General features: G+C 39.0%; 1 protein-coding gene and 1 long non-coding RNA gene across 4 annotated transcripts in view; one reads left to right on the forward strand and one right to left on the reverse strand.

The window, feature by feature from the left end:
* Positions 1-5,142: 5,142 nt before the first annotated feature.
* SC5D (sterol-C5-desaturase) lies at positions 5,143-21,690 on the reverse strand. 3 transcript variants are annotated; one of them, XM_072612927.1, is made up of 5 exons: positions 21,591-21,690; positions 11,400-11,617; positions 9,966-10,098; positions 7,204-7,304; positions 5,143-6,725 (listed from the first exon to the last, which is right to left on the reverse strand). In XM_072612927.1, the coding sequence occupies exons 2-5, from the start codon at positions 11,607-11,609 to the stop codon at positions 6,270-6,272; spliced, it is 900 nt and encodes a 299-aa protein (XP_072469028.1). In that variant the 5' UTR covers positions 11,610-11,617; positions 21,591-21,690; the 3' UTR covers positions 5,143-6,269. The 3 variants fall into 3 exon arrangements, with proteins under 3 accessions (XP_072469028.1, XP_072469026.1, XP_072469027.1); XM_072612925.1 differs by lacking the exon at positions 21,591-21,690 and adding an exon at positions 20,872-21,010; XM_072612926.1 differs by lacking the exon at positions 21,591-21,690 and adding an exon at positions 20,858-20,977.
* LOC140506121 (uncharacterized) overlaps positions 21,079-23,556 on the forward strand; it is a 127,996-nt gene continuing 125,518 nt past the window's right edge. Inside the window, exons 1-2 of the long non-coding RNA XR_011967786.1 lie at positions 21,079-21,211; positions 21,682-21,879. This is a non-coding gene — a long non-coding RNA (uncharacterized lncRNA). The remainder of the gene's footprint in view (positions 21,212-21,681; positions 21,880-23,556) is intronic.

The following is a 23,556-nucleotide window of genomic DNA, read 5'->3' on the forward strand; positions in this document are numbered from 1 at the left end:
TGTTTTAATCTGCATTTCTCTAATCAATAATGATTAAAAGTATTTTTTATATCAGTTGCTTTGATTTCTTCATTGGAAAACTGTTCATATCTTTTGACCACTTATCAATTGAGGAATGACTCATGTTCTCATAGATTTGACAAAGTTCTTTATATATTTAAATATGAGACCTTTATCTGATAAGCTGTCTATAAAATTTTCCCCCAAATCTGCTTTCCTTCTGATCTTGGCTACATTTATTTGCACAAAACCTTTTTTAAATTTAATGTAATCAAAATGATTAATTTTATACCCAACTTTGCTCTCTCTCTCTCTCGTTTATTCATAAATTGTTCACCTATCTGTAAGTCTGAAAAGTAATATGTCTCATATTTTTCTAATTTTCTTATAAAATTTCTCTTTATATCTGGGTAATGCATCCATTTTGACCTTATCTTGATAAATGGTGTGAGATATTGGTTCATGCCCAGTTTCTGCTATATTTCTTTCGTTTTCCCAACAATTTTTACCAAATAATGAATTCTTATCCCTAAAATTTTGTCTTTACACTTGTAAAATACAAGGTTATTATGTTTATTTGCTGCTATAAATTACGTCTGCTCTATTCCACTGATCTCCTTTTCTTAGCCAGTACCAGACAGTTTTGATAATTACTGTCTTATAATATAGTTTAAGATCTCGTACTGCTAAGCTGTCTTTTACAGTTTTTCATTATTTTCTTTGATATTCTTGACTTTTTGTTTTTCCAAATGAATTTTTAGTATTTTTTTAAATTCAGTAATTTTTTTTTTTGTAACTTAATCAGGATGGCATTGAATAAACAAATTACTTTGGATCAGTTTATCATCTTTATTATACTGGCCATGCCCACTATGCCCAACACAATTAATATTTCTCCAATTAATGAAATATGATTTTATTTGTACAGTTTTCTATAATTTTGTTTATATACTTCCTGGGTTTTTCTTCGTAATTATACTCTTAGGCATTTTATACTGTCTAGAGTTATTTTAAATGGGGTATTTTTTAAAGTATCTCTTCTTTCAGAGTTTTGTCTGTGATATATAAGAATGCTAATGATTTAGTGCATGTACTTTATATCCTGCTATTTTGCTAAAAGTATTGTTTCAAATAACTTTTTAGTTGAATCTTTGGGATTTTTCATGAATATGATCATATCATCTACAAGAAGATATTTATCACCTCATTCCCTATTCTCATTCCTTCAATTTCTTTTTTCTTCTCCTATTGCTATTGCTAGGATTTCTAATACAAAATTGAATAATGTTGGTGACAGTGGGCATCCTTGTTTCACACCTGATTTTACTAGCAAGGATTCTTGTTTATCCCCATTACAAATAATGCTTGCTGATGGTTTTAGATAAATACTTTTTATCAGTTTAAGAAAAAATCTATTTATATCTTTATGGTCAAGTGTTTTTTAGCAGAAATCGAGTGTTGAACTTTATCAAAAGCTTTTTTCTGCATCTATTGATATAACTGTATTATTTTTAACTTTTATTATTGATGTAATCAATTATGTTAATAGTTCCTCTTATGTTCAAATCCCTTTTGGTCGCTGAATAGATTAGAATGGCTGGATTAGAGTGGGGAAAGATTTAAGGCAGGCTGACCCCACCAGCAGCTTTTGCAACAGCACAGGTGTGAAGTGATGAGGGTCTGTGCCAGAGTGATGGTACTGTCAGAGGAGAGTAGGAGGCATGTTTGAGAGATGTTGCAAAGGTGAAATGGACAGGACTTGGCAACAACTTGGATACGGGGGGAGAGATAGTGAGGAATCCAAAATGATGCCTAGGTTGGGAGCCTGAGAGACTGGAAGGATGGTGCTGCCTTCTACAGTAACACCAGTTCCATAATGAACACACAGCAGATAGCGAAATAATAATGACAATTGCAATCAAAGCAAGCCAGAAATCAGAGAAGGTATACAAAGGAAAATATAACCAAAAAATACCGAGTGAAGTTCTCCTATTGGAAGAGAGAAAACAGCTCACCCAGAGAGTTCTAGATCTAACCCAAGGGGAAACGGGATAGTGACATGATGGAGATTGCTTGTTCTCCTCATGTCTTCCCAGTGTCTTTTCCACCAACAGTCTGAAGTGGAGTTGGCCTCTTCCATATTCCCTCTTGGAACTGGAAGCCAGAAACACCTGAAGCAGTTCAAAGCTGGAGCTTTCCTGCTCTTGCCAACTCCACTCTATCCCTCACTCACGGCAGGGCATTCATCTCCACCAATAAGTATAGTCCCATACCAGTGGGCATTGGGACATGGGTTACACAAATAATCAAAAGTTATCTATTTTATTTTTTGTAATTGCCTCTGTGGGCAACTAGATGGTATAGTGGAGTGGATGGAGTCAGGAGTTCAAATTCAGCCTGAAACATTTATCAGCTGTGTGACCCTGGGCAAGTCACTTAACCCTGTTTGCTTCAGTTTCCTCATCTGTAAATGAGCTGAAGAAGGAAACAGCAAATCACCCCAATATCTTTGCCAAGAAAACCCTAAATGGGGTCACAAAGAGTCTACACAACTGAAAAAATGACTGAACATTGTCTTTATCTTTTGCCTGATTAAAAATATATTTTCTATCCCTAGCTGATATGATTTCTCTAATTTTTTATATCTTATTAAGGTTGTGTATAATTCCTGCCACATGACTTTCCAGTCCAGCAGTTTTTATCAAATAAGGAGGGTTTTTTAAAAAGTAATTTGTTTTCTCTTTTATCCAACACTGGGTTATTGAGTTGTATTATTTCTGACTCTCCCTTATCCATTCTGTCCCATTGATATTATTTTTTAGCCAATATCAGATGATTTTTAATGATTACTTCTTTATAATTTGAGGTCTGGAAGTACTAGTCCCCTCTTCATTCCTATTTCCTTTTATCACTTCAAAATATCACATTCTAGATATATTATTTTTCCAAATGAATTTTGCTATTATTTCATCAAATTACATAAAGTATTCTCTTGGTAATCTGATTGGTATAACATAGGTAAAAGTATAAACAAATCATGCTGGGAGGGGCAGGAGGCTCAGGGCTGTTGTTTCATTCACTGTTTAAATTTTTCTTCCTTCCTTTCTTTCTTGTCTTTCCTAAAACCTTAGACTCAGTGCACTCTGAAGACCATAGATTGAACAAGCCCTGCCCAAGCTTCATTCAATGGCTGTTTTTGGACCCTCCCTGCTTAGAGTGATTGTCAATAGTTAACTATTGGGAGAGGCTTCTGCTTGTCCCAGCTCTGTCTGTCTGTCTATCTATCTACCTGTTTTTTACTTAAAGGGGCCATCCCCTGACTACTTTTTAAAGAGGCCTATTCACTGAATGGCCATTACCTCACTTTAAGTGAGTATCTGAAAAGGCCTAAATGGCCAAAGTCTCCCATTGCATCCTAGGTCATCTCCAGTCATCCTGATGAATACCTGGTCACTGGATTCAGATGGCTCAGGGGGAGAAAGTGAGGCTGGTGACACTTTGCACAGCCCTCCCTCCCTCAAAACAGTCAAGTGCAAGTGATGTCATCTTTCTCTGATGTCATGGTCCTCTTCAAAAACGATGGATGAATACAACAACACACATACATACATACATATACATACACACATACATCTATTATCCGTGGATGAGAAAGATGATTAAACTGAGCTCATCTAATATTCCAAAGTCTCATGCTTTGTCAGACCTTCATGGAGGTGGGAGGTCAAGTCATACAGAATCATGGAACCTCAGAGACCATCTAAGTTCAACACATATCAGAACAATTACTCCCTCTATAACATAGCTAACAAGAGATCATTCAGACTTTTCTTGAATACCTCCTATGTGGAGAACCCCCTACCAACACCACTGTTAACTCCCAAATTTGTTATAAATTGTGACTTTTTTTGTATCTTTAAATAAGATTTTACATCTTACAGATCTGGATTCAGCAACATTAAAAACAAAACAAAACATTGTTCTGAGTTATACTCTTTGAGTTCAATCCCTTTTCCATAGATTTGAAATTCACTCACTACCTCTTAGAATCCTATTTCCTATAAAGATCAGGTCAAATGCCACTTTTTACATTAAAGCCTTTCCTGACCTCCCCCACCCCCCAGATCCTAGCTTCCTTCCCTTTAGAAATATTTGCTTTATATTTTATCTTGTATATCCTTACATACATTCCATCAGGGGACTATGAGGTCCTTAAAGGCAGATGGTGTTTCATTTTTCTGTCTTTACCATATAGTATAATGTCTGGTACATTGTCATTCAGTCATTTCAGTTTTGTCTGACTCTCAGCGACTCCATTTGGGGCTTTCGTGGCAAAGATACTGGAGTGTTTTTGCTATTTCCTTCCCCAGCATATTGTACAGATGAGGAAAATGAAGCACACAGAGATATGTGTCACACAGCTATTGTCAGAGGTCAGATTTGAATGTGAGAAGATCAGTCTTCCTGACTCTGGACCTGGCACTCTCTCCACTACACCACTTAACTGCCTAGTCTGGTACACAGCAGATGCTTAATAAATGTTTGATAATCCTCCGAGGGTATGATCTCCAGGTACTCCACCATCCTGGACGGCCTCTGAACATTCTCTAGTTTATCACTGTTCTTAAAACTTGGTATCTAGATTTGAACCCACACTCAAAATGTAGTCTAATAAAGGCAGTGTACATACATTGGAACTCTCACAAATTACTGAATGCACAGGTGGGACTATTAAGCTTACTGACTAATATAAAAGGACTATCACAACTTATTGGGGAAAATACTGTTCCATTTATTAATTTGGAGTATGCCAGGCCAAAAGGAAATGACTTCCTTTCCTTGACTGTGAAGAGATCTTTTCACATTTGGTCAGAGAATATTGAAGAAACCAGAGCAGCTACAGCTCATCTCTCCACTATAATCTGAAGGAAAGTAATGTAAATTTCATTAAGATTAAAAACAAAAAAAAGTTTCTATACCCAAGCACAAAATTTTATGATTCATCCTAAAGTCTATTACTCAGACAATAGCCAAGTAAACACTGAACAAATACTATCAAGGGCATTTTTAACAACTGGCATCTGTGCACATTTCTAACATTTCATGCTGCTTTTGTTTCAATTGTACACAAAACCACCTTGCTATGTTGTGAGAAAATTTAATTGGATCAGTTTGATGACAATGTTTTATATTTATTGACATTTATACAAATACTTGCATAGAATGCTTTTGCAAATCATATTCACTTTACCATGCACGGTATTTAGCTAAATCTTTTTTGGTGGAATGACTTAATTGCAAAATTAATCTTTCATGTTGACTATTTATTTAGAAATCCTTTCCACTTTATAGAAAATTGTAGGTATGTAGCTTTGACATGTATCAAAAGTGCAGTGCATCAATTTAATATAAAATTAGTACTGTCAAATATATTCTTATTCAGATATCAAATTTCACTTTTTAAAGTACATTCAGATTCAAGCATTAAACCAAAGTGATTATTATTGTTTTAAATTTTTAAAAACACCTGAAAGTTTTATTTATGTAATCTTAGGTCTGGATAAGTCATTATAAATAAAACCAGGGTAGTTTCAATTTAGGGAAAGAAGAATCTACTTATTCACTTCACTGTAAGACAGCATACGTCTATTAACTTTACATATGGCACTGTCCCCAAAATGAATTTTCTTGGTATAGAAGGATGGCAAATCTTGTTAATCTTGTTAGCTTACATTGTTTAGCTGCTAATTTTATACACCAGAATATGTAACTTCACAAAGACATTCTCATTTAAATAAAGTGCTGCATGTAGTCACCCCACCTTCAACAGACCACTTAACATTATCACAATAAGGCTTTTCACCCTCAGATTAAAAGCTCTTTGTTATGATACTAAATCTTGTTTTTAAACAAAATTAGTCTTCCTCAATGAATAGGAGTATAAGGTATATTACATACAATTACCCTGCTACCATTCCTCATTTTCTTTCTGTACATTTTTTGAGGCCTTATGAACCACAGCTTTTCCAGAAGGAAACAACTAATTAAGGAAGACCTTAGTCCAATATCTGGTGTTGGAACTGTGGGGCCCAGATTCTGGTGCTCACAGCATCCTGCTGCAATCCATCACCATGATCACATCATAGTTGCACATAGTGCTGACTCTTAAGTGACATCAGAAGACTTGAATTTGATAATACCATTTGGCTACCTGTTGAATAGGTTTTTCTTTACTAGGTGTTGTTATTTAGCAGTGATTAGGCAACAACCTACTTAGTCTTTAAACTCTCTCCATCGAAAAACTGTTCATTCTTGCAACCGTTTGCTGCATGGCCATTTAATTTTTCTTCAGTTATTGTCTTCATATAATTTAGCGGTCCCTTGCCTTCAAAAGCAGTAGGATACTTGAAAGAGCCTCCAATTCTATCCCACAATGTGAAATATTGACCATAGTTATAGTCAAAGTAGAGGTGGTGATCTGTGTGATGGGCTGAGCCATTAATAACTGCTTCTAAGAATTTTGGAACTCGGAAGTCACCATCATGGATGGAAATTGTCCAGACATTCACACAGACATAGAGGCCTAAATAAACCACTTTGTGTAATGGAAAGATGAAGGGGTAGATATGATATGGTAGACTCTGAAGGAAGCCATCCACTGGGTGAAAAGCATGACTTGCAAATGGTGTAGTAATCTTCCAAACATGATGTGGCTTGTGTAAATGCTACAGAAGGAAAAGAAATCATTATCAAAAAACAACTTTATTCTGCAAAATGCAATTTTTCATATAGAACAGATTTATAGATACAAATGACCTCAGGGATCACGTAGTTCAACTCTCTTAACTTTACAGATGAAGAAAATGAAACCCAGAGTTAAATGACTTGCCCAAAGTCATATAATATGAATTTAGATGTATAGGTAAAAATGATGCCTACCTGAAGAATAACTCTCAAAATCACTGTTAAAATTTAACATCCAAACTCTTGCTGTCAAACAAAATTAATTTTGTAAACTCTTAAAAATGATCTTTAAAAAAAAATACCCCTTTCTAGCACCACATAGATTCATTCAAACAAAAAAATAAATGGTCACTAAAGAATCTGATCTAGGGAAAGTTTTGAAAATAATTATGTATATATTTTTATATAATAAAGAAGTTATATAGTAGTATTTTTCTGCTTTGCCCAGAAAAACTCTACCTTATATACAAGCTTATGATGAAGGCCCCGATGAATCCAGTAGATTAGCATGTCAGTGAAGAAGAGGAAGGATAGCATGCTGAAAATGACTCCAGGCCAACCTAGCATAGGGAAAGAAAGAGAGTAGCAGAATCAAACTTAAGCTTATAGTTCAAGATCAAAACTCACTTTTCAGGAGTTTTTCTAAGAACAAAACACAGTCTTGAAGTCTCATATGGTAACTAACTATAATATAAAATAGCATCCTTAGAATTTTCTAGAAATTCATGATTATTCCCTCCCTTCATTTTAGTTTCATTTATTTCTCTATTTTCTTTCTCTGAAGGAATTGAAATATATGACACTTTAATGCAAATCTACCCAAAGATATTAGATATCCATTTTTGGATAACTAATTATCTATTCCCTTGTGCCCCCTTACCTTATGCCATCCTTTAATGTTTTTCAAATTTATCTTTTTCTTTCCATGAGCTTATCACTTCATGTCTAGATTATCATAATAACTTCTTAGTCATCTTGCCTTCTAATATTGTCAGATTAATATTTTAAAAACCACTTCACTGAAGAGCTTTGGATACATAAAATATTTTTGTCTGTGAGTTGGATGAAGACTTGAATGCATACATAATTATCAAATCTATACAAAAACTGAAGTTGGAAGGTGTGATGTTTTATATGACACAGTTGTATGTATTAAAAAAAAAGCTTTATAGGCTAAACTTCTCAGGGTTCCAAGAAATACAGTGGGTGGGCATATCTGGAGTACTGGAGGGGATACTGAAGGTGTAGGGCTGCGGTGAATGGGACTAAGAGTGTGGACAGTTGTGTATAGAGAATGGGGTTTGTACATAAGTAGCTGGGAGTTCAAAATTGCTAAGATGTGCACAATATAAAGGGACAGAAGTATGGGAACCATTGAGGAGTAAGTACATGCAGAGTATCAATGACTGGAGAGAGGTCCATTGAGGGCTGCATCTTATAAAGCTTCAGGAGTTGGCCCTGAAGAAGGAGTGAGGGGTGTGACAGGCAGGAAGTCTTGTGCTGGAGTGGGTCTGAAAAGGCCTAGGAGGTCACAGAAGCCAAGAAGTGAATGTTGCTGCTTAAGCCCAGTAGAAAACAGGAGTCAGGAGCCCAGGGGCCCTTCTAGTTCCCCATTTTTCGTATGAAAAAGACCCAGGGAATTCAATGGAGTATAAGCTCCATCTAAGTCAACTTAATGATATGACAGACAAAATGGTAAATTTATTTTTAGGCTTCCTTAAGAGAAGTGGTGTGTCCAAAATAGGCAAAATGACAATCCCTAATCAGAACACATTTGGAGTACTGTGATCAGTTCTGGGTGCTACATTTCAATAGGACCACCGACAAAAGAAGGGATCTAGAGAGAATGCTGACCCAGACTGTAAAAAAAAAACCATAGCTTTGCCCATATGAGGAACAAAGAAAAGTTATCAACGGAACTCTAGCGTGAAGAAGAGGAGGATCAGGGTGAACACAGTTATTATCTTACAATCTTTACAGGGTTGTTTTGTGGTAGAAATGGAAGAAGACTTATTCTGCTTGGTTCCAAAAGATAAGACCTTAACTAACAGGGTAGAAGTTACAAGGGAGGCAAATTTTAGTTCAATATAAAAAACTTCTGAACAACTGGGCTATCCAAAAATGAATTGCGCTGCCTTGCAAAGCTGCAAGATCTCTACCAATCAGTCAACCAACTGCATTTATTAAGCACTTTTGTACTGAGGATGCAAAGGCAAAAATGAAACAGTACTTGCCCTCAAGAAACTTAAGTTTTATCACTAGAGGTATTCTAGCAAAGGCAGGACAATCATTTGTTAGGGATATTCTAGAGAGGATTCAAGATTCAGAAAAGGGTTGAATTAGGTAACTTTTGGAGGTATGTTCCAACTCAGATTCTATCGAAAAAATATAAACTTTTCAGCCTAATATTCATGACACTCTACAAATGTAGAGTGGCCTCTATGTTTCCAACTTTATCTCGTTAGGTACTAAGCCTCTGCTATAGCCTGGCAAGTTTGCTCGTGGTTCTGTCTCCATACCTTTGCTCATAACTCTTTCATCTGTATGAAAAGCCCTCTCTTCTCTACCTATATAAATCCTATTCATTTTTCAAAGCGTAGCTCAAAGCTTTTGATATCATTCCATCCTACCTGTGATCTCTCCATCCCCTGAACTCCTAATGGGGCTATTTTCCATATCGCTACTTTGGTACTTAAACCAAGTGTTGCCTTGATCAACTTTTGCCATGTCTTTTAAGTACCCCTTACTAACTACATAGATTACAAAGTCCTCATGGGTAGAAACCACCTCTGAATATTTTTCATACAATTATCATACACATGCAATTTGCTTCTTGCAACTGCTATTGTTAAGTGTAAATATTTTTATTTCTCATAATTTTGTATGCAAAATATCTAGATTAACCTAGGCCTCTCAAATTTAGCTAATCAATACAGAAGTGCTTTTTAGATCCTTTCACCCAAGTGTCAGGACTTTTTATGCAACTTAACCCTTAATATTCAGAAAGAAAATAAAAATTTAATAGGAATTCTATATGGTGTCTGCAGCACCCTTGGGTATATTTTCTATTTAAATTATTTCAGGTTTGATGACTTCACCTTTTTTCTTAAGATAACCTCAATGGAATTAACAATTGTTATGCGAAGAAGGCAACTTAGCTTTTAAAAGACATTCATCTATATTCAGATTCTCTTTTCTTGACACTCAAACTGTTTACTCACCATATGCTGAATCTTCAATGTTGTCATACAGTTTGCTGTAACCTCTGACCTCTGCCAGAAACAATGAAACTGTGGGAATACTTATCCATGGCAGTGCTTGGACAGTATACTTAATCTCTCGAAATACTTGATTCTGAAATTCAGATTTTAAGTATTAAAACTGGATCCATTATTTGTTTTCAATGTGCATAATCTCAAATATGTAATTACTTCTAATTGTGGTTTAAAGACCCCTTTTATTAGTATCATTTTATTTATTTTTAGCCGAAATGATTTTATATTATAAACTTATTATGCTAGAAAGAGAGAGAGAGAAAGTAAGAGAGAAGAGATGGGAAAAAGAGAAGGAATAGAGGGGAGCAGAGAGACAGAGAGAGACAGAGGCTAAGGAAGAAAAAGAGAGAGATATACCAGGAAAAGGACATTTCCTTAACATATATGACTAATTTTAATTTCACAGAGACACTTTTTTCCTTAAACAATCCCTACTGGACACTGCCATTTCAGGAATATGCAATGAATACAACCAAAATTTTTCTTTGACCAGATTCACCGTACCAGTCCATAATGTTTGCAATTCTAACTCTGCGATCTTTGAGAACAAAGGGGACTGAAATACGAAACTGATTAAAAATAATTCTAAAAATTCTAAATTCAATAAGCAGCTAGGTGGCAGAGTAGGTTGAGTCCCAGGCTTGGAGTCACAAAGTTGTTCTGTCATTTCAGTTGAGTCTGACTGTCATGACCCCATTTGGGTTTTTTTTGGCAAAGATACTGGAGTAGTTTGCCATTTCCTTCTCCAGCTCATTTTGCAGGTGAGAAAATTGAGGCAAACAGGGTTAAGTGACTTGCCCAGGGTAACAGTGCTAGTATCTAAGACTGGATTTGAATTCAGGTCTTCTTGAATACAACCCCAGCACAATATCCATAGTACCACCAGCTAGCTGATCCAGTCAGGGAGACTGGAGTTCAAATCCTGCCTCAGACACTTGCTAGCTGTGTGTCCCAGTACAAGTCACTTAACCTCTGTCTTCCTTATTTCCTTCACATGTAAATGGGGATAATAATAGCACCTACTCCCAAGATTACTGTGAGGATTAAGTGAGGTAATAATTGTAAACTCTGTAAACGTCAAAGCATCTTATAAATGAAGGCTATTAATAATAATATAAAAACTAACTATTCTATTTCCACTGTTCTGCTTAAGGATACACACTAAAGAAAACAATTAGCTATGAAAGCTACACTTGTTTATAGTTTATTAATTAGGCTTTTAGAATTCTTTGACCATGCCCACTGCAATGTCAGCCTAGTAGTTTTAGCCTAGTTAAAAAAAAAGAATACTCATTCATAGGCCAGAAATAGTCAATAATCCCACCCCTCCCCATACTTTTAACTGATACATATAGCATACAGGAAAAACGAAATGGTTACCTCTAAAAAAAGTGGATGTTTCATCAATGAGTGATCAAAGACAAAATAATAGCTCAGAGTTGCAAAAAAGAAATATAAAATGTAAGCACCCAGATTTGTTACAACCAGGAGACTGAGGCACTGTCGGATGATGTCATCCTCTGACCACGTACTTGGATATACATATGGTGTGAAAAAATAATAATCTGCAAAATTCAGTACTAGATCCATCGTGACACCTGAATGATACAAAGATAAAAAAAGGCTTATATATTTCCTTCAACAAGAACCAATAGAATACTTGATAACTTTTATATATACCTCAAAAAACAGAACTGGTACCAGAGCTTTTGCTGCTGAGGTAACTGAATTTAAATTCACGCTGAGACCTTCCTGCTTAAGCTGTCAAACTCCTAAGACTGAGTTCCAGCAGTGAGCTCTGCAGGTTTGGTGGTGGGCAGTGTGATTTTATTTTAATATATTCATCTTATTTATTTGTAATGTTCTAAAATCATTACCATAAAACTCAGATGGTTTTTCCCCCTACCTACCCCCTACTACTCCCTTCCCTCCCCAAGACGAGATACAATTCTATATAGGATCTACACATACATTCCTATTGAATACATTTTCACTATAGTCATGCTGTGTAGAAGAAGTAAAATAAATGGGAGAAATCATATAACAAAGCAAAATATAATATATACACACACAGAAACACACAAAATGAGCCACTACATTCTGCGATTGAATTCCATAATTCTTTCTCTCACTGTGGAAGGCATTTTCACCTTAGAAGACCATTGGAAATTTGTTTGTTTTATGTCCTTGCATTGCTATGAAGATGCAAGTGTACCAGAAAAACGTCCTGCACACTGTGGTTGTTGCTGGGGCACCGCAATTTTAGGAGCACAAGCTCCGAAGGCACAGGTGGTGGTATTGAAAATACAGAGAGAGAGACAGAGAGAGAGAGAGACAGAGAGAGAGAGAGAGAGAGAGAGACAGAGACAGAGACAGAGACAGAGACACAGAGAGAGAGAGAGAGAAAGAGAGACAGAGAGAGAAAGAGAGGCCACCTGTGTTTTCTAATAAAATTAATGTTACAAATGGTGTCTAAATTCTATAACACCATTTACTTTTCAGGTCATTATAGGAAATTGCTTTTAGGCTTCAACAGACTGCAGGCACCTAACCATAGTCACAACAATAGGAAAATGCATTAAGTCCTGAACATGCAACATACAGAAGAACTTTGGGACACAACCTTTTTATAAGCTAGTGACTGCTAACATGTTTTGATTTAGCCCTTCAGGAACTTTCTACTTGGTCCTATATAAATGAATACAGAAACATCGATTCTGTGCATAAAATACAATCAGACTCTAAGAAAGGATAAATTTTATTCAAAATTGAATATACATCCCATTGCACTGCTAATGCATTTCAGGCTATAAACACTCCTCTCCTGCTCATTATATGCATCAACTGTTATGGCAAAATGTGGGAAGGGTTGCTGGACTATTTAAAAGCTGCCTGTAACTTCACATTTCCACGAATATGACAATTTTAATATAAATCTTCATAATGGTTTCAAACACCCAATGCTACCTGAAAGGCCTTAAAATAACTCCACATAGCGCAGTATACATAAAAGTCATTCAAATATTACATAACGGTAATCTTCATACTGAATTGGAAAATCAAATGCAAGTAAATTTATGTTTCATCAATCCTGCTGAGAACTGAAAATTGCTGTTAAATTGAAATTAAGTTTAAATGTAAACCCCTATTGCTATGCAAAACAGGGGCATTAGTGCTCATTTTATTTGTTTAAAGCAGTAGTAAAAAAGGCTTTCTGATGAGGACCAAAAGGTGCAATAGCTGGTAAAAAAAAAAAAATCATCTGAGAGTCACAAGGAAGTCTAACCTAAATTTGAAGTATTTACTTCGTGAGTTGTTCTTTTTTGGGGGGGGAAAGAAATGTTTAAAACTTAATTCATCACTTTCTCCCCCTCTCCCATACCTGACCCAACTCCTTCCTCTTCATTTCTACTGATAACACCACTGGTTCTCCCATTTACCCAGGGTCAAAAACTTGTGTCCTTTTTGCTTCTTTCCTTTACCTTCAAATTTATTCAGCTAAGTAGTCTCATCCCGTTCTATTTGTAAAATGTCTTCCTAATCTATATCCTTCTTTCCATGACCCAGTCATGGTTCAACTCTCATTACCTTTTGCCTGCACTATAGTTACCACTGGTATCTCTATCTCAAAGCTCTCTCACACTGCTGTCCTAACTAAGTACAAATCTGGTGTTGTAGGTAGAATATAAACTAATTAAGGGCAGGGACTATCATTTTGGTCCTGGAATCTCAAACATCTGGCACAATGCCTTATAAATGTACTTCAAGGATCTGTAATTTTGTCAGCATACATTTTTTTTCCTTCAACTGATGCAGATTGCAACCCCTCTAGTCCTAGTAGATAGTCTCTGCAAGTTGCTTCTGCTGGAAAATTAATCACCCAGCAAACAATCTAGTAATGACTCTCTCCAAATTTGATCTTGGGTGATTTAACAGATACACAGGTCATCACTGGGCCCAGGTCAGAGGTTTTTGACCTGAGCAATCTTTTTCTATATCCCATCACCTGTCCTTAGGCCTTAAATACTTACTTGATATGGTTTAGCAATTTCTTTGGTCAAGGAGCCATCAACTTAAATAATATGGTGTCCTATTCATCAATCTCCTTTAATTACAATTCTATTACACTTCAACTACCTACAAGGGTCACTTTTTGGTCCAAACTGTTTCCCTTTCATAATTTTGAACCAAATATTTCATATCTGCTCATAGTCTCCTGATCCACCTCTTATACTTATTCATCTTCATTGCATCTTCCTGTTTTATACTTCTTAAATCTATTCTCATTGTGACTTCTAGTCCTTCCATCTTTGTTCTTTTGGACAATCTCCCCTGCTCTAACCTTACCTTCCTTTTTGTCTTGACCTTATAGCTAACCAACTCAACTATATATTGTCCCCCATTACTATTCACTTGTCTTATAATCGTATCCTTTCCATCCTTAATCCTGGGGAACTACCTCTTACTACTTTTTATACTTCTAGAGAAGAAAGTCAGAACTGTGCTGCCTGGATCCACTACATGTTCATATCAGATCTTAACTGAGGCCATGCTACTGCATGGCAAACTTTCTACTCATCTTTTCAAGCCCCCAAATTCAACCCTTCCCCTCTCACTTTAAGCAGGTGACCCTGTATCTTACTTTACTGAGCCATCTGATGTGAAGTCTGTTAAACCTTTAAATTCATGCCATCCTTTATCCTTTCCCCTTCCCTTGAATGTACAGTCCTTCAATTTCAGTCTGTTTTGACCAAAGCTGACTCCTCTACATATACCTTTGATAGCTTCTCCTTCTAGTTCTTAGTAACCTAGTGTCATCAATCATCCTCTCTTTCTCAAGCACCTTTAATACCTCCTTGTCTGGTTGGCAACCTTTCTTTGACACACATTGTCCACTCCCAACCAAACTCATCTTTTCTTTCTCCTCTTAATTACTTAACCTTCCAAAGTTGTATAACTCACTGCTTCCACAACCTTACAATCTAGTTTCTGTCCCAACATCTCCTTTTGCTCCTAATTATCATACATGACCTCTTTACCACTGAAAACAATGGCATTTAAAAAATTTCTCATGTTCTTATATATTTTCTTCGATTTTTGATACTGTAGAAAAATGGTATCAATCTCAAACAGAAACAGGAACCACTAAACGGTACATATAAGGATCCCTGTGATCTGCATATTGACTTGAAAAACCACGTTAAAATTATTTGTGTTTTTTTATTTTGTTAAATATTTCCTAGTTACATTTTAATCTAGCTTTGGCTGCACTCAGGAATCTTGTGGACCACATGTGGACACCTAACCCTTTCTTTGACTTCACTGACACTGGACTATTATTTCCTTAATGCTTTGATTGGTTTCCTTTGCTGTTTCATTCTCCCATTTCTTAAATGTGGGTATCTTCTCAGGTTTGCTCTTTAGCTACTTTCTCTAAAAATATAACCCACTCCCCTGCCCCACCTCATCCACTCTTATAGCTTCAGTTATGTGTGTAGACACTCCTTTCAACTCACAGTACTTTCACCAAGTCCTTGTCAGAATTCTAGTCCTTTATCACCAACGGCCTGTTGAATAGCTACCTGATATTCTTGCCAGGACTCCAAATTTTATCAGCCCAAAATTAATTCTATGAAACCTACCCTACCACTAATGAATACATTTCTTTTGACTGTATTACCATTTGGGCTCAGTCACTCAGGAAATAGCTAACCATTCCCCACCTTTTTCTCCTCATAATTAACTTGTAGTTTTAGTCATGTTTGATTTTTAATGTGGCAGAAAACAGAAAGGAGGAGTGGGGCCCATTATGGGTACTTGGGGCTCTTCTAAGTGCCTAAGAAGGGGAATAAAGCCGTGCCCCGCTCCTATCTCTTCTCCCACTAAAGAGTTGGGGCGGGGGGGAACATGTCTGGTCCCTGTTGGAGTAGAGAGTGGTGTTAGGGGAGGTACGGGCAACCAGGGAACCAGATAGTGGGGAGAGGGAGTTGAGGATCTTTGCCAGAATCCAGAATCCACAATTTTCTGCTTTCAGAACAAATAATAAACCTTGGTTATCATTTTTCACTTTTCCTTCTGCTTCTCAATCATCTGCCAAGTCCTAATAATTTTATCTTTCCTTTCCCTTTCTTTCCATTCCTCCTGCTACCACCAAGTTCAGGCCATCACCACGTTTCACGTAAGCTGTAGCAGTCTCCTAACTGGCAATCCTAGATCCAGTGTTTCTTTTTTCCAAACCATCCTTCATGCAACCCTTCTATGAACATCTCTGATTACACTGGACATACACTAAGAAACTTTCAGAGACCTCTCACTAATAACCGAGTAAAATATAAACCCATTTTGACATTCAAGTTGCTATATAATCTGGGCCCAATATACTTTTTCCAGTTTTTTTCCTGACATTCTAAGACTCTACTTGAAAATATCCTTTTTTCCTGGAGATATATTAAAATTTCTCTCTTCCTTAAAGTGACAGGTAATTGTTCTAACTCTTTTAGGATATTGATTCCTCCTAGCTGAAAGTGATCTCTCCCTCACGTTTCTCATAATAGCTTATTTGGAACTCTTCCCTGTCCTTACCACATTCTGCTTTACAGCATAGTTTATTTGCATACATGTTTTATGTCCTCTTGTAGACTTTTAAGGATATGGTGCTAAGTGTGGGAAACGTAAAGTTTACAATCTAATGGAGGAGATTAGTAAACAAAAATGTACAAACAATCTAAATACAGGATAAATAGGAAAAAAAGAAGGAAGCACTAGAATTAAGAGGAACTGGGAAAGACTTCCTATAGAAGGTGGCATTTTAGCTGGGTCTTAAAGGAAGCCACAAGGCAAAGATGAGGAGGAAGAGCACTCCAGGCATGGGGGACACAGAGAAGATACCTAGAGCCAAGAGATGTTATGTATTGTTGATGAACATGAAAACCAATGTCACTAGATCAGAATACAAGGGGCATGGAGAAAGCTAAGGTATAAGTAAACTGGAAGAGAAGAAGCCAGGTTATGATGGCACTGAATGACAAATAGAAGGTTTTATATTTGATCCTGTAGATGACTGGAAACCACTGGCGTCTGGGAGTGAGGTATGGCGGTAACATGACTGGACTGGCACTTCAAGAAAATCACTTTGGCAGTTGAATGGAAGATGAACTGGAGCAGGCTTTTCTAACAGTTTAGGTGTAGAGGTGATGAGGGCCTGCACCAGGATGGTAGCAGTACCAAAAGAGAGGAACTGTAGTTGAAAAGGTGAAATCAAAATACACTGGCAAGAGACTGGACAATGGAATGAGAGATAGTGAGGAACGGAGGAAGATACCCTGGAGGGTGGTAACGGAAGGAAGAAAGGAAAAGCAGGGAAGTTTAGAAGGGTTTAGGGGACAAGACAGAGTTTGGTTTTGGATATGTTGAGTTTAAGACATCCGGTTCAAGATGTCTGAAAGGTAGTTGTAGATGTCAAACTGGAGATCAGTAGAGAGGTTAGGGCTGGATAAGGAGATCTGAGAATCATTAGCATGGAGATATCTATACGAGCTGATGACATTATCAAATGAAGTAGTAAAGAGGAGGGCACAGGAAAGAATCCTGTGGGACACTCACGGTAAGTAGGCATGACTTGGATGAGATCCAGCAAAATAGACTGAGAAGAATAATCAGAGAGGTAGGAGAACAAAGAGTACAGTCCCAAAAACCTAGAGAGAAAAGAATAACATGGAGGAAAGGATAACTGACACTCTCAAAGAGGTCAGGAAAACGAAGACTGAGGAAAGGCTACTGGATTTAGCAATTAGGTGATCTAATCATTGGTAACTTTGGAGAGGGAAGTTTCAATTGAATGAAGAGGTCAGAAGCTGGACTGTAGGGAGTCAAGAGTGAGAAGAAATGGAGGTACCTATTTTAGATATTTTTAAAGGATTTTGGCCAGAAAAGGCAAGAGATATAGGATGACAGCGGAGATGGAAAGATCAAGTAAAGGTTTCTTTTTTTTTTACACACTTAATAGTATTTTTTTCCCAATTAAATGTAAAGATAGTTTTCAACATCCACATTTATAAGATTTTTAGTTTCAAATTTTTTTCTCCTTCCCCCCCAAGACAGCAAGCAATCTGATACATGCTATACATGTACAATCATATTAAACATATTTCCACTTCAGTCATGGTGTAAAAGAATCAGAACTAAAGGGAAAACCACAAGAAAGAAAAAACAAACAAAAAAGAGAAAATAGTATGTTTTGATCTGCATTCAGACTCCACAGTTTTTTCTCTTGCTGTGGATAGCATCAGTGAGTCTTTTGAAATTGTCTTAGATCACTGCATAGCTGGGAAGAGTTAAGTAAGTCTATCAAAGGTGGTCATCGAAAAACGTTGTTATTACCGTGTACAATGATCTCCTGGTTTTGCTCATTCAAGTGAAGGTTAGAGAGAAATGGGTATGTTAGTAGACAACAGGAAAGAAGCCAACAGAGAGATAGAAGACAAGTGAGATAGTGGGATCACAGTGGGTGTACTCTGTTGGAGACAGGATGGAATTGGATTGTTTGCGTAGGTGGAGGGGTTTGCCTCGGAAAAAGGTAGGGCCACCTCTGTGTAAGATGGGTGTTGGAGGAGGTAGTAGCAGAAGACATATGAGTGATATAAGAATCAGGAGCTTTCTGAGAATGGCTTCAAATTTTTCAGTAAAAGATGAGGCAAAGTTCTCAGCTGAGAGGGAGCCAAGGAAAGTTTCAAGAGGGATGGAAAGGTTTGGAAGAACCACTACGGAGAGAGGGATAGTGAGTTGATAAGGTATTCCCTGAGCTTTGCACATAGTAAATGTGTATGCTGAATGACTTTTTAGCATAAACTGATCTTGTTTTAAAATTTTATTAGGAGAACAGTAAAAAAAGGAAAAGGAAACAAAAAGAGGGACAAGAGATCAAAGACAGAATAAACAGGAAGAGACATAAGCAATCGAGAAAGAAAAAATTCATCAGGTTATTTTTATTAGGCAAATGAAGCTTCTGTCCTATCTAGTCATTCACCTGGGTTGAAATCTTGAGTTGTCCCTATCTTCTGACTTGCCTATGAAACCCCTACAAATAATGTATCAAGTACTGGGGACATACACACACAAAGCGAGAGAATAGAATCCCTGCCCTCAAGGAACTTAGAGAATGTATATTATTACACACATAATAACACAATGCAAACTGAGGAGGAAGAGAGGAAACATTAATAACAAGGGTTAACGGGAAAGGCTATCTGGGGGACAGCTTCCTTCAAGGCTCAAATCAGGAACCAAAATATCTTAAGTTTTAAAATGTCTTCACCTGTAAAATGGGGATAATCCCTGCAAGTTTCCACCTCTTGGGGATTACCAGCCAGGCTCAAACGAAATAATGAATGTTGTTACATCTGAAAAGTAAGGTACCCCAAAGCACAAAGTTCCAAGTACATTCAATTTATTGTGACAAGAAATTACCAAAGGAGTCTCTTGATTCCTTAGCCAAAAGATCATGAGGTAGGGCTTAGCAGTCTTAATACAGTTTTGGGAAGTACAAGAGAACAAGTACAGGTGGAAAACAATATGATTGGTTACAAAGTCTCAAGTAGAATAGAAGTAAAAACAATAGGACTGGCTGGGCCACAACCCCCTCTTTCCATCCTGCTGTCAGGAAAGGCTGATTAATAAGAGTCCTGCTCTTAAATTGAACAGAGATAATAGACTTCTTGTTACCCACCTGCATTCTGTTAGGCTTGTTAGAAAACAGATTTCCCGAAAAGGCGTATGGGTACGCAAAGCTGTATAAATATAACTTATTTCTTTGAGTTAAGGTGATTTATGATACCATAACTGAATTTAAACGCAGAGAAGGAAAACTGAACTTAACTCAAAGAGGAAGAAACAGGGGACAAGCGGCTACAGAATACAATAAATTGCAGAATGGAATCTAAACGTATAAAAACAAAATCACTATTTGACTTTCTCAACGTGCAGGTGTCTTGTTCCGTCCTTTCAGACTCTTCAAGACCCCATTTGGGGATTTTCTTGGCAGAGAGACTTCAGTGATTTGCCATTTCCGTCTCCAGCTCATTTTACCGATGTGGAAACGGGAGCAAATGGAGTTCAGTGCCTTGCCCAGGGTGCCAAAGCCAGTTCTTCCTGGCTCCAGGTCTTTTTCTATGCACCATATATATATTTAATAAGCCTTAAAAGCCTACTATGTGCCAAACATCGTACTAAGCTTTGGGTATCGAATGCACAGGTGTTCTACAGTTTGTGTGGCACTTAAGCTACATCACACAATGGACATGGGGTATTTAATCTTTCTTTAAAAATGGAACTACGGTATTAACTCATTTTTTAAAACTCAGGAACTAGCCCACAAGACTCCCCAGACTGTGTTTCCTGGGCACACGTGGCGGATGGAGCTGCCTGGAGGGGGGCTTCTAAGGAACCCTTTTCCAAAAGGGCCCTGCCCTCCGGGTGCCGCGACGCCGCGGTAATCGGGCTGTCATCTCCCCACCCTCCTTTCCCCAGGCCGTCGGCGCTGACACGTCGGTCTGCCGGCTCTGGGGGGAGCCAGGCCCGAGGAGCAGCAGGGGCGGCTCCGGTCCTCGGCACCCCCAGCGGAGCATCGGTCCGGGAGGGCGGGGGCCGCCGGGGTTGCCCCCCCACAACCGGCTCCAGAGGGGGACCTTAAACCAGAGGAGCCCCCGCCCGGCAACACCCCAGTCCCTGAGGCGCCGCTCCTTCCTCGGCTCGCAGAGATTCCTCCCTCCCCGGGCTCCGATTTTCTGAAGGTCACCCTCCCCCGAAGCCCAGCTGACTCTCCCCCTTGTTCTCATGCACACCGCGAAACCTGCACCTTTCCCCTCGAGTGGGGCCCGGGCCGCCGCCTCCGCCGCCTCCTGGCCTCGCCGCCCTCGCGCCGCTAGCCACCACCGCGCTCCAGAGACCCGCTGCTGGGCGGCTCTCCGGCCTGGGTTACCGGAGAAAAAGGGAGAAGGGCGAGGAGGGGGCGGGAGCGAGGCGCCGACCAATCAGCGGCAGGGGGCATAGGCTGATATGACGGCGAATCGCGCGACTACTGGGAGCGAGGCCATTGGCGTCATGTGACGCCCGCCCCCTGGAACCCGTCGGTGAGCCCTCCAGCCGTTGGCGCTGCCGGTGGAGGGAGGGGGCGGAGCCTCGCTGCGGGTTTCAGCGTAGGTTGCATTTCATGCTAATCCTGGGGTCTGCGCCCTTACCGCCTCCCGCCTGCCCCATCCTCCCGGTCCTCTACCTGCTGGAACCCACGTAGGCAGGTTGGGAGAGCTGCCACTCTCGGGACACCTTTGACCCGAGAGAGGGTCAGAGCCCCCACCCCCACCCCGGCTGCCTGGAGGAGGGGCGGGGGTGCCAGAGCCGTCCTCCGGGTCTGATCCCGGCGTTTGGCGGTCCTGGGCGTGTGGCTCCCTCCCCGGGGTCTGCAGCCACGGACGGACGATTCTTGTTTAACCCAAGTCCACCCGGGGAGCCCCCCGCCCCCGTTCTTAGTGCAGTGTTAAGCTTTAATCGGTCCTCGGTGCGAGCGTGTGTCCCGACCTCCCCTCCGGCAGCCCGTGAGCTCCCGTGGCTGTCGAAAAGAGAAGCCTCCGGGCTGTGGCCAGTAAAACCCTTCTCTCTCCCTCCTCAGGACCGACACCGAACTGCGAGATTCTTGGTGCTGGTGAGGGCGTCTGTGTCGCGCCTGAGCTCTCCGCCTCAATCCCTGCCCTCTGGCTTGCCTGGCTTGCCTTCAAATTTCAGCTAAGGTTCTACGTTCTGCTGCACATGTGTCCCAGCCCTCCTCCTCCTGAGACTGCCCCCTGTTTATCCAGCCTCTGTCCTGTTTGTACGTGGATTTTTGTTTTTATTTGTTTTTGAGAACTGTCTCTCCGGTTAGACTGAGCTCTGTGAACGCGGAGGATGCCTTTGTAGCTTCAGCCCTTGCCACGATGCCTGGCACCTAGTGGGTACTAAGTAAATGCCACTTGACTTTGTGGTTGCTGGTTGCTGAGGATACCAAGACGAGTGGCCTCCCAAGCCCCTGGCCTCAAAAAACTTGGAGCCCAGTTGTTGAATTTTTCAGAGTGAGCATTTTACATCTCAGAAATGAGCAAACACTACAAATACGGGCTTTATTTATTAGTGATTGTCTGAAATTAAAGTGGTAAAGAAAATAATAGATTAAATTTAAAGTACCTGCGCACTCCTGATATGAAAACAAGATACGTAGGAAGTGACATGCAAAAGAGATTTAAACAAAATTTCAAGTGGGAGTGACCCTGCATAATACTTTTAGTTTAGAGTGGCATGAGGAAAGAATGTGGGAGGTGTAGTTTGAGTTGAGCTTTGAAGGAAGTCCAGTTGTAAGAGGCAAAGATCAGAAGAATGTTCATTTCAGGCATGGGGTACATCCAGCAGGAATATACAGGGCAGGAGCTGGCATGTCCATGCCCAGTTCATTTTTGCTGAATTATGGAGACTAATGTTTTGTTTAAAAATAAAAGACTGGAAAGTTAGCTTGTAGGTAGATTGTAAAGGGCCTTAAAAGGATGATAAAGAGCCACTGAAGGATTTTTACATGGTGAGAACTACTCCCTTGTAAAGATTATTTTGGCCTTTTTGTGATGGATGGATTGGTTTGGGAAGAACTTGAAGGTTAGGAGAACTTTTAGGATGTTATAACTAGTGAGCAGTGTTGAGGACTTGAGATAGGGTGGTGGCTAAGTTAAGAAGGGGTTGGATGTGAGTAATGTGATACTAGAATCTACAAGCCTTGGCAACTTACAGAATTTAGGTGAGGAGGATAGAAAGTCAAAGATGACTCCAAGGTTAGAAACTTTGGTGACTGGAATGATCAGACCCTCGAAGGGAATAGGGTAATTTGGAGACCTTCTTAATTGACAATGAATCATCACTACTCTTTGGGTCTATTTGGCCATCCAATTATCTGCTGTCTAACTACGTTGTATCTGCAAGAATAACACCAGAGGCTTTGTGAGATGCCTTGCTGAATATAATGGTTAAACTACCTCTATGTAGATTACTAATCTACTTGGAATTGAGTAAATTCATAAAAAAATGTTTAGTTTGGTATGACCTGTCCTTGCATTTGTTATGATCTGCCCTTGCTTGTGACCAGCATTTCCTTTTCTAGCTGTTTACACACCATTCCTTGAATTTTGCAATCTAGAATTTTGCTAGATCAAACTGCCTGGCCTGTAGGTTGAAGAATGCATTTCCTCTTTTCTACTGCTTTCTTTTTAAAAACGTGCAACATTTAATCTGCTCTAGGCTAGCTGTTCTCCAGGTAGCTCTTCAATTCTTCATACTCTTTCAGAGATCTCACATGCTGTCTCGGTAATCATTCCTGCAAATTCTGAAAGTTCTCAAAGATGCTCTTTTGGATCTTGTGTCTTGAACTCATTGAGGGTAAGACTTGTCTTCCTGTCTCTGTCTTGAGTTTCAACTCACTATGAGGCATTTACCTTTGTTAGGAATAAAATTTCTCAAAGAAATGAAAAAG

This window comes from Notamacropus eugenii, chromosome 5, assembly GCF_028372415.1.
Source record: "Notamacropus eugenii isolate mMacEug1 chromosome 5, mMacEug1.pri_v2, whole genome shotgun sequence".
Classification (NCBI taxonomy): domain Eukaryota; kingdom Metazoa; phylum Chordata; class Mammalia; order Diprotodontia; family Macropodidae; genus Notamacropus; species Notamacropus eugenii.